The 17,296-nt window shown below is 39.3% G+C and overlaps 1 protein-coding gene across 8 annotated transcripts in view; it reads left to right on the forward strand.

Moving 5' to 3' along the window:
- Positions 1-17,296, forward strand: part of ncam1a (neural cell adhesion molecule 1a) — a 415,597-nt gene that overhangs the window by 360,854 nt on the left and 37,447 nt on the right. For 6 of the 8 annotated variants that reach the window (XM_050040213.1, XM_050040215.1, XM_050040216.1 and 3 more), the window contains 2 exons: positions 1,690-1,814; positions 2,557-2,737. The exons of 1 other annotated variant lie outside the window; for it this stretch is intronic. In XM_050040213.1, coding sequence (XP_049896170.1) covers positions 1,690-1,814; positions 2,557-2,737 — 306 coding nt within the window. Of the gene's footprint in view, positions 1-1,689; positions 1,815-2,556; positions 2,738-15,011; positions 16,297-17,296 lie in introns of those variants that run through there. One more of the 8 variants, XM_050040220.1, reaches the window with a different exon arrangement.

Below are 17,296 nucleotides of genomic sequence, written 5' to 3' on the forward strand. Positions count from 1 at the left end.
GCGCTCGGTGGCATCAGGGTTAAACGCAGTGGGACAAGAACGAAAGTTAAGGTGGCAAAAGTCCGAGGAGGATGGGTGGTGGATGGGTCCAACAAACATGAACTTTCACCCAGCAGAGCAGTGTTTGTGTCCTATGAAATTATAAAGCCAAACCCTGCTCTTTTTTTCCTGAACCCAACAACATGCATGTGTTGTACTGACATAGTGCATTTATTTTGAAAGAGACTGTATGTAAACGGTAAATTTCCTATGAAAATGGAAATGTATTTTGAAAGAAGACAATGCATGTATCAGACATAACTTGACACGGCATCCAAGAACGTCCACAACCAACGCACCCAGGGTACCTTGCATGTCTTATCTGGACGTTGAAAATCCGTGATCAAACGGCAATATGTGACGAGGTCGGAGTGAGAATGTGTTGCTATAGATGTCTGGGGTTGCAGGTGTCATATACAACATTACATTACTAACGTTAAATACCTCTGTTTTTTTGGAGAAATTAATCAATAGTGATAAATCCAATGCTAAACATCTTCTATAAGTATTTATCCATTTTCTGATTAAAAATAACACTTAAAAAATGTCAGTCTTTGGGTAAAATGCTGCGCTCATCACCGTCATGAGCCATCCGATCACAGTGGAGAAGGGGCGGGACAAACACAGAATAGACCGACCATCACAGAGGACAAATACTGTACAAGGACTGAGCTTTTTCAGCTGGGAAAAGAAATGCTTTAATGGACACAAGATCTTATTAAAATAACACCAGGGATTGTCTGACCAATGAGAATTTGGTTGGACAAGTACATAACGACCAAATAATTGACCAACTGACCAGACACACTGGGGGCAGAAGAGCCCCAAATCGCCCCTTGGTGTACAATCGTGCCCTTTTCTTCATGGAGCACTGCTTGCTTTCTTTCAGCACTCATGTAAGCTAGTTTGGCTGTTTACACAAGACGTGTCGCTGCCTTGAGCTCTGCAGCCGGCTCGCAATCTGCAGCAGTAGTATGGCATTTGGTCTATTTTCCCACAAGCAAATCTGGCAAGAAAACATTGATAATTTACTCTGAAGGATATATGAAGGATTTATCAGATGTAATATAAAAGATCTGATTATGATAAATGATACATTTGGAGATGTTTGGAACATTAGATAAAGCTAAACACAATCTCACATTAATTACATATAGTTGTGCAGTTCTCTTAAATAAACTAGTCAGACGTCGCTGCATTTCTGTTAAGATAATACCGTTGTGCTGTATTGCTGCTTTTGACAAAACGTTAGTGGCAATTGCTCAAACATAGGTGTTACTTTATGTTATTATGGATTCTGCTATCAGTCAACAAAGCATGGAGCACTGGAGCCAATGATTTACAGGGTCTGACTTTAAGACTTTGTCGTCCTCAGTCAAACTTTGATTACTACCTTCATATCTGCAGTGTTCTCTGATTGCAATGCTTGTCATTTAAGCTTCTTAAAAAATTATAGGTTGAACTGGCAATCAGTTCCAACAGTGGAACTTCCAATCAATTTTAGCTATGCTGACCTTTAAGACACAAGCACACTTGAACATGGTAGGAAGATTAGAAGCACAGTTAGGTAACTTGTAGACTCAGGCAGGTGTTGATACAACAACCATATTAATGTCAACTACTGATGATTCCTTGGTTTGTCCTGTGTAGGGGAACCCAGTGCCCCCAAACTAGAAGTCAAGATGCAGGACAGGGGCAATACTCTTAAGGTCAACTGGATCAAGCAGGATGATGGCGGTTCCCCCATTAAACACTACCTGGTCAGATACAAGGCTGTGAGTATCCCGGGCAAGGAGGTAACCTGGTACCACTTTGCTGTTATGCTATGTTCTTCTCAACTTGTTCTCATTCACAGGTCGTCAAAAACTGACGCTTTGTAATGCCCCTTGCATGTGATGACGCCATCTGTGTGTCACCTGGGTGTCACATACAGATGAAGGGTGCCAAAGGGTGTCTTTTGCATTGGTATCAAATGCAAGAGGCGAGAGAAAGCATCAATATTTGTTGACCTGGGATGAGAATGGGTTGTTTATATGCCTCTGTGCTGGCGACAGCTGTGCTGTGTACATACACGGGGCACAAACGTTCACTTGGACTTGAACTGATGAGATTTAAGATCAAAGGTCAAAGTCACTGTGACCATGCATCTGCGCATTCTAATGAACACAAAATTTCAAGAATGCCTTTCGGGAATTTCTTCAAATTGGGAACAAACGTCCACCTCGAGTCACAAATTACGTGAGTAGAATTTAGTGGTCAAAGGTCAAGGTAACTGTGACTTTGCATTCATCTCATTTTCATGAATGCAATATCTCAACAAGGCCTTGAAGGACTTTTCTCAAATGTGGCACAAATATCCAAAGTGGTTCCTGCCTGAGAAACTTAATTTCTTTCAAACACATCTTCTCAGACAGTTGGCATGTCTCATGAGCCTTTCCTCTGTGCCTGTATTGCATGACCAAAATCTCACTTGCTTACCCAGTTCTGAGTTGTGCCCCCTCTACATTCCTTCCTCAGAAGCATGTATCTGACTGGAAACCAGAGATCCGCATTCCCCACAACAGTGAGTACGTGACGCTGAGCGGCCTGGACTGGAATACAGAGTATGAGGTTCACGTGGTGGCAGAGAATCAGCAGGGCAAGTCGGAGCCGGGCATCATCTCCTTCAGAACAGCTGTAGACCCCACTACCATCCCAGGTACTATTCCCCTCATCCCACCCCCAAGCATCCACACACAGCAGCCACAGTGCGTCAAGGCTTCCACCGTGACCAGAAAGGCTCTGTTATTTGGATCCTTAATCATTACCAGGTGCTTATTCAAAGCTTGCTGACTGTGTGGTCTGACATGGCTCATCTGTCTCTGTCTGTAGCATGGAGGAGATGTATTGTTTACTTTTCTTATTAGTGCAGTTGGTAACAAAGTGGAAATGTATGATGCAGTCCCTACTGAAGTAAAAGGCAAGCACTATATTATTTGCTGAAAGCAATAAAAAAATACATGTAATATTGCGGCCTATGCAGTTGGTTTGAAATTAAAAGAGACAGCACAGTCTCACAAAACTGTGTGAAATGAGCACAAAGTCTGAATGCTTACAAGGTGTTGCAGTCATGAATAACCAAGAGTAAATCTTCCTCCACCTTGAAAGGATTGCATTACAGGGATATAAATTGGATGTGACGTTATTATCCTATGAAAAGTTTAACTACTCGTTAAAGTTTTAGATTAGATAAAGATTACATTCAGGAAACCAAACCAAAACATTAGGAATTGCTGTATTTATATGCAGACTAATGATAATAGATAAATTATAGCCAATGAGCAGTGAGGTGTATTTCAACTGAAAATCCCTTACACCAATGCAATGCAAAAGTAAGGAAAATCTGTACATGAATTTAATGCATGACAGCTATACAAGGTCTATGCGAATTACCCGTGTTGCTGTGTTCCATTTTCTTTAAAAACAAAATAAATAGCTCATTTTGAGGAGAGAGAAATGGAGTCAAGCTGTAGCAGAAACCTATTTAGACATAAAATGTCTAAGGGCTAATGTTACTTAATGGTACATATACTAATCCGACCCAAAACTGGATGCTAATGCTAGCTGTTGTGGCTAGCCCTGTTTTGTGACCAGCATATAATGTTAGCAAGTGCATATAAGCTACATTGCCATCTTTATCCGAGTTGCCGCTCAATCTCAGGCCATATATTGTCCTTTATTTGGTTGTTAGGGTAGTTGCCGCAGTGTTTGTTGTACAATATTGGGTGTCAAGGAACCAAATTAAGATGTTCCCCCCCTTTTGGCAGCACACTAGCCATGACATGGGGATATGATATCAGTTAGAACAGGGGTTGGCAACCTTTACTCTCCAAAGAGCCATTTTTAGCCCAGAAAGCTCTCAAATAATCTGCCTGGAGCCGCAAAACATATTTGAGCCTCATAATGAAGGTAACTGTGAGTCTGAATTCACCCATCGACATTACTAAAAGGTCTAATAAGCATTTAGTGATATGTTTTACTACAAGGTGGCTGCTCTGCTGTAGGCTAGTTATGATTTTTGGGTACTTTAGCTTTGCAGGGTACTTTAACTTTGCAGGGTTGGTGGTAAAAGCAAACAAGTATTTCCATGCACCGTTGAATTCTCTATTGCCCTCCAAGACTTTTTTTCGATCTGGAATCCATAGCTAGCTTAGCTAGGGAGATCCAAGACAAGCCAACCCTACTGAGGTCTGGCTAAATTTAAAGGGAAAGGTGATGGCCGTATGAAGCACATTTAGTGGTTGAAATGTAACATTTTTTTCTGTGAACAGATTTTTACAATTGAGAATCTAAGAATCACTCAAAGCCTACAACAGCAAAAACTTAAAATTAAAATTTTTGAAAATTGACGTTATTCATTTCTATATAATTCTTTGCCAAAGCCACAGAGAGCCACTGGAGAGAGATTTTATTGGTCAGATATGAATATTCCAGAAGGCAGAAATCTGCTGAAATTGAGGTCCACCCAAATATTTCTTTCAAGCATTCATAAGATATCAGAAAATTAGTCGCAATGAATTTCTTGAAGGAAAATCCAAGTTTGGTGTGAAACGACTTTTTAACTACCGTGAGAGAGGTTACTTATTGGACGAAATGCAGACCAAACAGTTCGTATGTTATCCTACAAAACAGCGCCCAGTGAAAGAGGTTGTGTCCTTAGCGTACAGTTATGTAATTCACATAAAGTTACAGAGGTTAGGTTCAGGCAAATAAAGTTAATGTGTTTAGGTTTAATAAAAGAAACCGGGTGATTTTGTACCTTAAAATTACTCAAAGTTCACTCCAAATTCACACTCACGTTCCGAAAACGCTTCGCCATCGAAAATTCCCGGGGGAAAGTCTGCATTTTTGTGACCCAACCTGCCTCTGTAAGCAGGATTTATTGTGCATCAGCTCTATGCAGAGCCTATGCCGAACGCAGAAGTAAAAATCCTGCATTACAAGCCTGTTTGGGACTGCTTCCTTGTTCACTCTCATCAGCATATTGCTCACGTGGTCGCAGCCTTTCAAAAACGTGGGGTATGTGCAAATTTGGGTGCATTGCTTTTCGTAGGAAAACGTATGAACAGTTTATGAGAAAAAGCCTGACAATAGTCACAAATTACAGGGCTTCCCTGCAGTATTGGGAGAAATATAAAATGCTGTTTGTAGGCTGGATGACAAAACAATTGTCGAGACTGAACATTAAAATCAGAATCAACTTTATGGGCCAAGGAAGTTTTAGCATGCAGGAATTTGACTGATTTCTTTCGTAGCTCTTACTTTCTTTAAACACAATGTCAAGAGCGAATGTAGAGGAAGATACACATACTGTAGATGTGTCAATAAACAAAGACAACAAAGCTACGTGCTCATGTGTTGTAGTCAAACAGTCGTGCCTCAAAAGTTGCTGAAAAGTCAAACTTTTATGTCACTAAAAATACACAAGTCGAGACTGGAAGCAGGGTCATGGGGAGTTTATTTTGCTTTTACCCCTGGCCTGTGCTCTCTGTCTTTCTACTGTTAATGCCAAACTTGTGCTTGTTTCCAGTTATGTCTCCTCCACCTAATCCTTTCCCCATGGAGAAGTACATTTCTCTGTGTTTTCATGCATTGAGCACCTTATTAGCATTTTAAAACATTGCGCTCACTTCACAAAATTTCTGAGGCCAGACAGCAAAAGATCAACAATAAGTATTGAATTCATATGAGGAGCAGAGGCATACGCTCGCTGTATGTTTTTTTTTTTTTTTCCTCTTCTTTGATGCTCTGCTGCTACAGATAAAATTCAGCATCATGGTTCTCTGCTCTCCTGGCCTTCAGTGGCGCCTTTAAGGCAGCTGTTACTGCTCGAGTTCAGTGAGCAATAAAGTCAGACCAGATATCAGTCAGACCCAGAACATTTTGTCCAGTTAATACCAAATACTTCTCTACCCAGGTGGTCACGGTCAGCCTTTGCTCTGTTGCTGTGTTGTTGTGGGTGCTCATTTTAACTCGGGCTGCCTCCCCATTGCGCTATACCTGAGCTATAAAACAGGTTAAACTTCTGTCTGTCTTTTTCTGTTCTCTTCTTTTTGTCTTCAACTGAAAAAGAACCCTGTCAGGTTTTCTATCTCTCTGCATCATCTTGTCTTTCTGACATCCTTTCCTTCAGTTTAAGGGTTTTATCTTTTACTTCTCTCACATAAGAGATATTGATTGTCTCAACCATGTTTCTTTCAACTGTCAAGGGAACATTAAGCCTTTGAACTCTGCCAGTGCATTCGTTGGTATTTTTGCTTAATGTGATGTCATTCCTTGGAGTATTTTCAAAGGCTTCATACCCCTAAAATCTGTACAACCTCAGCTTTAAGGTTATGTAAGCCAGTAAATCATAACAATTGATAAAAGTAAAACATTCTGAAATCTGACATGTTTTTTCAAGGAATTTTAAATTTAAACAGACACACCATATTGATCCAAAAGATTTGTAAATGTAGAAACATGATCAAAATATTTCTTAACACTCCATAAGTTATTTGAGCTATGTACACAGTGTTTGAGATAGAGCTGCCCCCTCACAGTCGACCAAACGTTAGTCGACCAGAAAGGCCATTAGTTGGCAAGATGTCATTGGTTGCTTGGTCACAGGAAAAAAAAAAAAAAGTGAAACTCTATTCGGAGCTGCGTCTTGTCAAAATAAATCCAAACCTATATGACTGGACAATGTGTGACTTTAATTTGAAAGGACAGACACAGGAAGTGTCCACACTCAGCAGTCAGACAGGAGTCAGGTTAATTTCCAGGGCTCGTACCTGCGGTTATTCCACAGGCTAGTTAATAACATGTCGGGCAGGAAATCCAAAGTGTGGGATCATTTTGAGAAGGTGAAGGACGAACCCAAGGTGATATGTAAACTCATCTTCATTGGTCGACTACAAACATGACGTATCATCTGAAACATGGAAGTAGCTACATGCCCATTAGCCCACAGCGTCATTAACAGGCGGCTCGCTCAGTGTGTGACGTGCACTTGTAGATAAAATATAGGCCTATATTAATGAAGGTTCATTAGTATGCTTTTGTATTGTAAAGTCTTTTGGACCTCTTTTAGTCTTATGAAATGTTGCCATTGCAAGTGTAGCACATCATGGTGCAAAAGACAAAAGTCTTAGCTTTCTGCTGCAAAAACATTTATACTCTAGCTATTACAGTTTTTATTTTAGATCCATTTTTAGCAGGGTAATGTAAACAATGATGGGACAATACTAAAGCATCACTGTGCATTTATCCCGTCTTTTTGACCACTTGTAGCATAATGTAATGACATCATCACACAGGGACAACGTGATGACATGAAAGAGGGAAGTCTTAGCTTTCTGTTGCAAACAGAATGAATGATCTATCTCGCAGTTTTTTTTTATTTTGGATTGATTTTTAACAAGTTCATAAAAACAAAAACCCCCCTGCAGGAGGTTCATTTTCAGAGCGTTAAGAAATCTAATTTTCAAATGAGTTACACCAAAATTACAAACCAGATTTCAAGCGAATTAATTGCTCTCTTGCATGTCAGATTTATTAGCGATGAGACACACTTATGAGAAAAAGTGGTGTAAAAATAGTAAATCATATCATACCATCATGCTAAGTAATGCTCCATGATATACTAAATAAAATAAATTATTCTTACTTTAGTGTAACAACTTAAAATGACGATGGGGCAGACTTGAATAGGTGGTAATACTTTCTTTAATAAATATATTCCAGCGCGTCAGTGCCTTTGTGAGGAACAAAAACAAACTACAATTTCAGTGACTGAAAGACAGACGGATAATTAACCTCCTAAAACTTACAGTACCTTCTCAGTATTCTAATGATGCCCCTAAATCCCCACACTAACCCTCAGCTGAGAATGCTCCACAACAAATGCAATATTTACTCCAGTTTGAATAATGTTTGCTAATTACTACAGCGCCCAGCTGTTTTATCTGTGAAGCTTCTTTTTTTTGTTAAAGAAAATCATTAGGCAGGATTGAAATAAGTGGGTTTTTTTCCGTCTTGGGTGAACACACCAAGTAGTAGGGCATGATCCCCCACTGGCTTCCCACCAGTGAACATTGACAACCGAGTCTGATGGAGCACCAAGCCAGCAAGACCACTGCAGGGCACTGAGCCTCGTTCTCTGCAGCGCTGGGCAAAAGCTTTTTGCAGAACAAAAGAAAACTTACAGTACATTCCGAGAAGCCCCCTCCCTGGTTACAGTTACGTCTCAGAACATTTAAGACTGATAATGTGCTTAAATATTTTCAACATTCTTGAGAACTGGGACAAATCCTTATTTTGGGTTCTTTTTCTAATATTTACTCTGCAATTAGGCTGGAAAATATGTTTTAAAAGATCAAAGTCTTGACGGTTAAACCTTGTAATGGACCAACCTCCCAGTGATTTAATTTTTCCTTGAATAGCATACATGATTAATGTCAGAGGTCAGGTCTGACGGAGTTGGCATCCTTCGGAGTTGACAAAAAGTTCCCGTAAAACTTCAGTCAGTAGCCCGGGCTATTATTTGCCTAAATCACTGAACTCAACAGGCCTATATTTGGGACAGGCCTTTAATTCCTTTCACACAAAACCTCAGCAAAGATAGAAAATACGATCAAATTGTTCATTTAAACTAGTATGAATATTACTTGAATAAAAAATAGGCTTTAGATAATATTTCAATTATGAATTATTGATTTAATCTAGCACTGACACACAGAGCATCAGAGAGGATTATGGCACCCGGCATACTGACACAACACCACTGTATCCTGTTAAAACTATCCTCACAACTTGAGACAACCTTTATGAAAAACCCTTTTTCGATTATTTTGATCTGAGGACCCTTACGGACAAAAGGAATATGAATAACTTGCAGGGTAATCGAGGAATGAACACATAATTTGAGGTAGCCAACAACTCGGTTTTATACATCCGAAGAACCAGAGCAACCAGACCAGGTCTCTAATTGAGACAGGTGTTTATTGGTCAAAATGTGTAGCCACACTGGACCAGTAAAAGCGACCAGGCTTTTAATTGGGACTTGGCGTTTAATTGAAGTTTCACAGTCAAAGTTGCTCAGAGTTTTCTTAATGCTGATCTTATACTCATAATTTTTTTTTTGTTTGCATTTAGAAGGGCTACAGAGTTGACATGTTATGATTGAGACACGCCCAATAGCAACATTATTCAATGAATGCATCAGAAATATAAATCTTACCAGTACTTAAGCAGTATTCCTGTCCTTTTGGGAAACCAGGAAGTGAGTCAGGAGTTCTTGTGATAAAGGTTACTCGTTTAATGCCTGATTAAATTATGTCTTTGTAGAAATCTGACAGAGTTGACAAAAATCTGGGACACATCTTTAAAGTCCCAGCATTTTCATGAAAAATATATTTTAAATCAATCAGTTACATCACAGTATATAACAGTTCATTTTAACACCACTGTTATCAGTATGTGCGAGGGATGGGAATCACCAGAGGCCCCAACATATGATATTATTACATTACTTTATTCACAATACAGTATTATTTCAATTTTTAAAGGTGTTGCAATATGCTGAGTATTGTGATAAAATATATTGCGATTTATTAACTTTTTTCACCTGTAAATTATCAATCAATCAATCAATTTTATTTTTGTGATTTGTGATTTATATCACAAATCACAGTTTGCCTCAGAGGCCTTTACAGCATACAACATCCCTCTGTCCTTTGGACCCTCGCAGCAGATAAGGAAAAACTCCCCCAAAAAAACTCTTTAATGGGGGAAAAAATTATATCCCCAAAGGGAAATTTTGTCAACATCACACAGAGTTTCAAAGTTTTCAGTCTGTCCATCTCACTTCAGTCATTTTTATTGCAGCAAAACGTGTCTTGTGGACTGAAAAACAAAAAAAAGATTTTATGATTGTAGTAGGCTACCAAAAGTTTAATTTGTATTTGAAATATTTTAATTTATATTAAAAAATAATACTAAAACAAATAAAATAAAAAATAATAATAATCCTTAAAAAAAAAAAAATGTTTTTTTAAATATATAATTAGAAAATTGGGGTCCATGTGATGATGTGATATTGCCACACAAAAATATAGCGATACCATGCTGTATCAATTTTTTAATGATTTAAAAATGTGAAATATTGTCTGGGACAAGACTGTTTTCTGGCACAGGGCAAGTTTAAAAGTAAAAAAAAAATGAACGCAGATCAACAGATTTATTCAATATAAATAAATCCTTTTAAAATAATAGTTCGCCCAAAAATCAGTGTGTTGATGAGTTATAATTTTAAGGCTTTTTTTTTTTTTTTTATAGGTAGGACATGATTCGTCATAATTCTCAATGGGTGATTTACATTATGACAAAAGAAATTCCCATAATATCTCATCATCTTTTTTTTGTTTCGCTCTCGCATCATCCGTATTACGGTCTCTCTCATTGCCTCCCTCATTGTTTTCCCACAGTCTCTCTTCATTTTATTCCTCCTATCAGCCTCTATCTTTCTCTTCCACTGCCAGGTTTAGTGGGTGTCACAGTTTAGGGTCCACGACTGACCTGAATATACAGTGTGTGGCCTAGTTAAGTGGGGATGCAGCCCAAAGACTCTTTGCATGGTGCCTCCTCCAACTGGATTAATCTTGTGTGTTGTTTGGTTTTTTTGTTAACTGAAGACCCTAAAATGCAACGGCTGCCAGTGCATGGCACATAAAGAAACCAGTTATTTTCTTTTTCATGCGCTTGCTGGGCAACAGCCATATAGCAGTGGGAGGTTTGGATCACTTATAATACTACCAGAGCAGAAGTTCACATGGGCTTCTTCCATGTCAGTCCCCCCTTTAATTCCTGTAATTACTTTCATTTAATTGTTTTGTTTCTGGATGTTTAGTATTACTTCCAAGTCGCTGCTGCTGTTTTTTTTCCTTCACTTGGAGACATGTGGGGAATTGCTGAGGTTTATTTTTAGCTGCAACATCTGCATTTAATTTCCTTAGGTTCAGCTGCTCTTCCTTAAACATATACTGGCTCTGTGCACTAAATTGGCACTGTGACGCAAATTGTGAATGCAGGGTTGATCTGAGGTTGAGTTTCAATCTGTTTAAATTTGTATTGCTTTTCATTTTGCAAACACACGCTCAGAAAGCAGCCACACACACGAAATGCCTCAAAGAAATAACTTTAGAGTGAAGCGTCTGTGAAAACATCTCAGTGTTAAGTTACCTCAATCTGTTGAATCTTTGTCTCAAAAACCTTTATATCATTTGGCTTGTGCAATTTCTGTTCTCTGCGGGTACAGCTGGGCAACATTTGCACGCCACAGAGTCACAGACGGCGAAATGCTGCCCAGCTGTGGCGAGATAAAACATCATCATGATTCTCGTGCCAAAAGGTGTCAAAACAAACACAGTCTTAAAGTCAGTGTGTTAATAAGGACACAGAAGTGGCAGGTGTTGACAACTGATCCATCCAAATCTCCCCCGCTAAGGTTGACGTTGGAGTAAAACTACAAAACACAGCTATTAACTTTTGCAGTTTTGATAACATGAGATCACCCATCCCTCCATGTCATGGAATTGACCTTCATAACCAGCTTCTGTTTTGGATGTGTGGTTTTGCATGGGCCGTTCTCCCTGCCATGACCAGTGGTGTAATGGTAGCTGAAGAAGTGGCTCTACTGTGAATACTGCCCCGCCCTCTCCTCTCTAACTGTGTCCACACTCACACCAGCCATCTGTCTGGTGAAGTGCTCCACTACGGTGGTAGATGTCTTAGTGCTTCAAGTGCGTAGGAATCGTGAACGAAACAGAGGACTGTACCATAAAGCCACTTCAACAGAGCCAGGCTCTCTTTGCCTGAACTGGCTCGACAAACCCAAAAGCCTCAGTCAGAGATAACAACTACCACGAAGGAGGTTATCAACTTGATCTGTCTACGCAGGATTACTGCTTCAGGCTCTGTGTGCGATGACATAAATCGAGTCAAATGACACATTCAGGGGGTCATTTGAGTCTTAAAAATGATCAATCACCTGCCGCCTGCTTCAACCTATGAAGAATTGTTAAAAGTATTACAGTACAAAATAATACAGTTGCTTCATTTAAAGGGATAGTGCACCCAAAAATGAAAATTCAGCCATTATCTACTCACCCATATGCCGAGGGAGGCTCAGGTGAAGTTTTAGAGTCCTCACATCCCTTGCGGAGATCCAAGGGGAGAGGAGGTAGCAACACAACTCCACCTAATGGAGGCTGACGGCGCCCCAGATTCAAACGTCCAAAAACACATAATTGAAACCACAAAATATCTCCATACTGCTCGTCCGTAGTGATCCAAGTGTCCTGAAGCCCCGACATAAAAAGTTGTTTGGAAAAACGTCATTTAAACTCTGTTTTTAGCCTCACTGTAGCCTGTAGCTCTAACTGCCTCTCTGTGGACCGCACTCACTTCTGTACGCTTGCGCAAGACCGTGAGACATGGGCACGCACACGTGAGCGCAGTGCTCAGAGAGGCAGTTAGAGCTACAGGCTACAATGAGGCTGAAAACAGAGTTCAAATGACATTTTTTCAAACAACTTTTTATGTCGGGGCTTCAGGACACTTGGATCACTACGGACGAGCAGTATGGAGATACTTTGTGGTTGCAATTATGTGTTTTTGGACGTTTGAATCTGGGGCGCTGTAAGCCTCCATTAGGTGGAGTTGTGTTGCTACCCCCTCTCCCCTGGGATCTCCGCAAGTGTTGTGAGGACTCTAAAACTTAACCTGAGCCTCCCTCGGCCATTTTTGGGCTATATCTCGATATAAAAGCAGGACTGAGAAACAAAAATGAACCTTAAAATATTTCTTTTTCTTTTTTTAAAGATATTTTTCGGGCATTTTTTTAAGCCTTTAATTGATAGGACAGATGAGTGTGAAGGGGGGAGAGAGAGAGAGGGAGTGACATGCAGCAAAGGGCCACAGGCTGGAGTCGAACCCAGGCCGCTGTGGCAACCGCCTTGTACATGGGGCGCCTGCTCTACCACTAAGCCACCGACGCTCCACATAACAGTATTTCTGACCAAATACCCTCTCTGGTGCAACTAAGGTGTCAGGATGAGTCTGACTCTTTTTTCAGAAAATATCGTTGTTCGCTCTTAATAAAAGAGCAACAACAACCTTGCAAAAAAAAAACCTTTATAAATATAATATTCTTAATCAGAATCATTGATATAATGCTGATTCATATGTGTGAAAAAAATAAATAAAAAACAAAGCAACATGATGCAAACAGTAAGCGCTACTGTGACTACGCGGCTTCGTATAGTTACGGCTCAACAAGTTGGATGAGGTGCATTTATAACATATTCCCTCAGCTGACAATCTGTATCGCTCATGAATTGAATATTGACTGAAGTGTGGCGATACTCAAAGGAGCAATGACAGGTGCTTTTTGAGCTGATTGCACGCCGAAACTCCGAACAAAAACCGGTCCCAACCAGGACAGGTCTACAGCAAGTTACCATGACAGTTTTGTCAGGTTAAAGAGAGCCTCCTCCATATGATGGAAAACTCCAGTACCTCACTAAGACTCTAATCTCGCTTCGTGGTACAGCCCCCTGCTGACGAAATGATGGTTTCCTATTCATCAAACACAAAAGAGCTGCCACCTTTGTTTACCTCTCTGTTTTAACCTGATGATTTCTGCTCTTTTGTTGCACCTGTAAAATCTTTTAGGAGATTACTTGCTTTTCCAACATTGTTTCCCAGAGCATTTATATTCCGCTAATTGCAACAGCAAATATGTTTTGAAGGAAACATAATGCCGCCCGGATTACAGTTTGATCAGCATAATGAGAAAATGTTTCTAATGAATGTATCTGCAAAGTTGCAAAATGTAAATCAGAGCACAAAGTGCAGCCAATTTATGAACACGGCGCCGTTATTTTGCCAGGAAGAGGTGAGAATTCCCTGCTACAATTTTGCAAAACAATTGATTTAACTGAAGAGAATCCATATCTCATAATGATGATGATTTGTGTCTGTGTGACGCTGCTGCGTTCGCACAGCAAGTCAGCGGCTGATGCTGCAGCAGCAAACCAACCCAGCAGCCCTGCTCTATAGGCTTAGTAGGAGCTGCTGATTGGATATTGAAATTATCATTTTTTCTCTTTTGCCAGTCAGTATGCCAGCCTGTCGCTTCCAAAGACACACCCAAAAGAAATCTGGAAGCCTTACTGTGTCCATAATTTCTCCATTAATGACCCGACGGGTGAATTAATGAGGCTTTTGGATTAGTATCAAGTAAGCATGTACGTCCGTACTTACATTACACCACTGGCCATTCCAAATGAGAGATAATAGCCTGACTCTTGTGGATGTGTCCTCACATCCAGGTTGTCATCTACCTTATCCTAAACTCTGCCACTGATCTGCACCATGACTGATTAAAAGCTCTCCCTGTTTATACCGAAGCTCAAAGCAGAGAGGTTGGATTGTAGTGTCTTTGAAATGTCTTCCTTTCTGTTGCCATCCCTCATTACCTTCATGTGTGTGACCCTCCACCCATGCATGCCATGAGCCACGTCATTAGCCGTGCTACTAACATGCTATGACTTCTTTTTTACTTTGATCCTCTAACTTAGACGTCCTTTTTTATTCCTCGATTCAGTTGTATTTCTGTATTTCTGACCTTATTTTTCTATCTCTCTCCCTCTCTTCCCTCTTTCTCTCCTGCTTCCCTTTTCTCCGTGTCCTCTTCCTGTCTTCATGTGTGATCTTCTTGGGCACCTTTGGACCATGACATTGCCATACACACAAATTTCTCTCTCTGTTTGTGCCTTTATTATATATTTTTTTTCTTGTCACTTGTGCTATGATTATCACTCCAAAAAAAACTCTGATGTGGATATTGAAAAATTTTTCTATTTGCCATCTGTGGTTGACAATAACCTCAGCCACCCTGGGTTGCCGATGTGTGACCTACAGTCTGGCAGCTCTTCTGCTGTCCGTGCTGACTGTGCTCTGGCTCTCATAAACTGATTTCGTTCAAGGAGAAAGAGGAAGGTCTGAGCCTTTGAAATCTTTGGGCCCAGACTCCTTTGCTTTCTATGCCTTTTGACCCTTGTGCAGCCACACACAAGATTAAAAAAAAAAAAAAAAAAGAAAAACAAAAGATGGAGAGTCAAGACATTGGTTTCATGACGTTATTACAGGGTGCTCAGTACTTGCATCATTCTCAAATTTTGGGGATTTAGATTCTGTTAATATTTTTGTTTTCATCTGTTTTCATGTTGTATATGAATAGATTCAGAAAGGGAACATTTTCGAGGGTTATGTCAAAGCTACGGTTGGACACGGGTGCTCTGTTGGGATACAGTACAGACAAAGTTGCCGCTTTGTTGTAGATGCGATTACTAACACATTCATAATGCCTTAATGTGATCTTAGGAGGGGTGATAAATAGATTAATTACCTTACACTTTTTGATTATGTGTCTACAATGTGCTAACTAGAAATGGCAATTGTAAAGAGACTTTTATTTTGGAATTTATTGCCTATTAAACGGGACACACCATTCCACTGTTATGTCACCAATGACATAAAAGCATGAACACTGCATGAAAGCTGACACAAGGCATGATCCAGTATTCATTGATGTGCTATGCAGCTGCTTTGAAGCTCCCCAGTCAAGCATTATGAATGTGTTAACCAGGTGAAGAGAACAAATGCTGTGCCTAATTTCTGTTCTTTTTGGATACAAGTTTGAAATGTCCTGCTGTACAAAATGAGGAGAGATAACATTTGATATCAGTTAGGGTCAGAGTATTCTTTTTTTGTTGTTGTTTTCAAGACACTTTATTACTTTCAGACATTATATTATGCTCACGTTCAAATCCATCACTATGTAACCGCCTTGTCAAGAGAGGACAGAAGGTTGTGCAGAAAAACTAATCATGTTTTGTGACAAAGTGTACATACTCTTTTCAAACTGACCTTCAAGAAATACAAGAAATCAGCTGGTTTTCTTTCTTTTTTCTTTTTTTTTTCATGTTCTCTTTTTACCTGAAAAGCAGAGAAATGTCTAAAAACAAACATTCGTGCAACAGCTGTCAAAAACTAAAAATTCCATTTTCAATAATGTGAAATTATTCTATTCTCTGAGACATTTTTGTAAGTACATTTCAGTGTATTTCCATGTAACCATTGTAGGGTTGAAATAAATTGTGTTTCTTTTTTCTTTCATGAAAGTAATGGCTTTCTGAAGCTTTAGCGACTGAACGTACTAAGATGTGTGACACAGTGCCGACTTGTACTGACTGTTCAAGGCCTGGATTGTGAAGCTGATTTTAGCACTTTTTATCTCTGGAGCTTTAACAAAATGTCTGTATTCTGCATTCAGTGTTGCATTACACCACACACGACTGTTAAACAGATGTTGAAAGATAAGAAGCCTGGCTATAGCCGTATTGAAGACGATATGCATTTTGAACAAAAAAATGAACAAATGGTAAACAGTATATATTGTATAGAGGCTTTGCAATTATACTTTTTGTTTTGTTTTTGTGAAAGCAAAACTAGAAACTCTAATTTCAAGCTACCTCAGCTTCTGTTGCTCAGTTTGTTTTTGCATAGAGGGTTTCTTTTGTAAAAGAAAATAAAACATGTTTTTCTGTCCAAAAAATAAAAATAGCATATACAACAATGCTTTTTTTTGTTAGCAACAAAAGCAACTACAGCTACCTTTGAGCTCAATGAAATACCCATTGGAGCAGTTTTTGAATGTTTATGAAAACATCATTATCATATCTGATAAAATGATGAAGAAACTGCTATCATGTCATCATTAATCTGCCTTTTGATTGATGAAAGAAACCAACTGTGCAAAAATATAGCTTCTGTTAATGTTAAGTCTTCTCATCCATGGCAGTATGAGCTCTATTTTAAAACATTAAGAGATTTTTTTTTTTTAGCTTTTTGCTTTTTAGCTATGTACTACAAGCATTAGAACAAAGTCACATGTGCAGCAGCAACATGAGCTAACAAGCTAACATGATCTGAGCATGTAATTAATGTATCCAGCGTAACACAACAGAGAAATATAATTACTATAAATGCTATTGTACCAAGTCGTCAGAACTAAACGACAAAAGTTGTTGTTTGTAACGGTCTTTCTAAGCCACGATTCTTTGGTATTCTCTTCTGTTAGCCTCATGTTCAAATCAGAATACTTACTTTTCCA

This window comes from Epinephelus moara, chromosome 3 (assembly GCF_006386435.1).
Source record: "Epinephelus moara isolate mb chromosome 3, YSFRI_EMoa_1.0, whole genome shotgun sequence".
NCBI lineage: Eukaryota > Metazoa > Chordata > Actinopteri > Perciformes > Serranidae > Epinephelus > Epinephelus moara.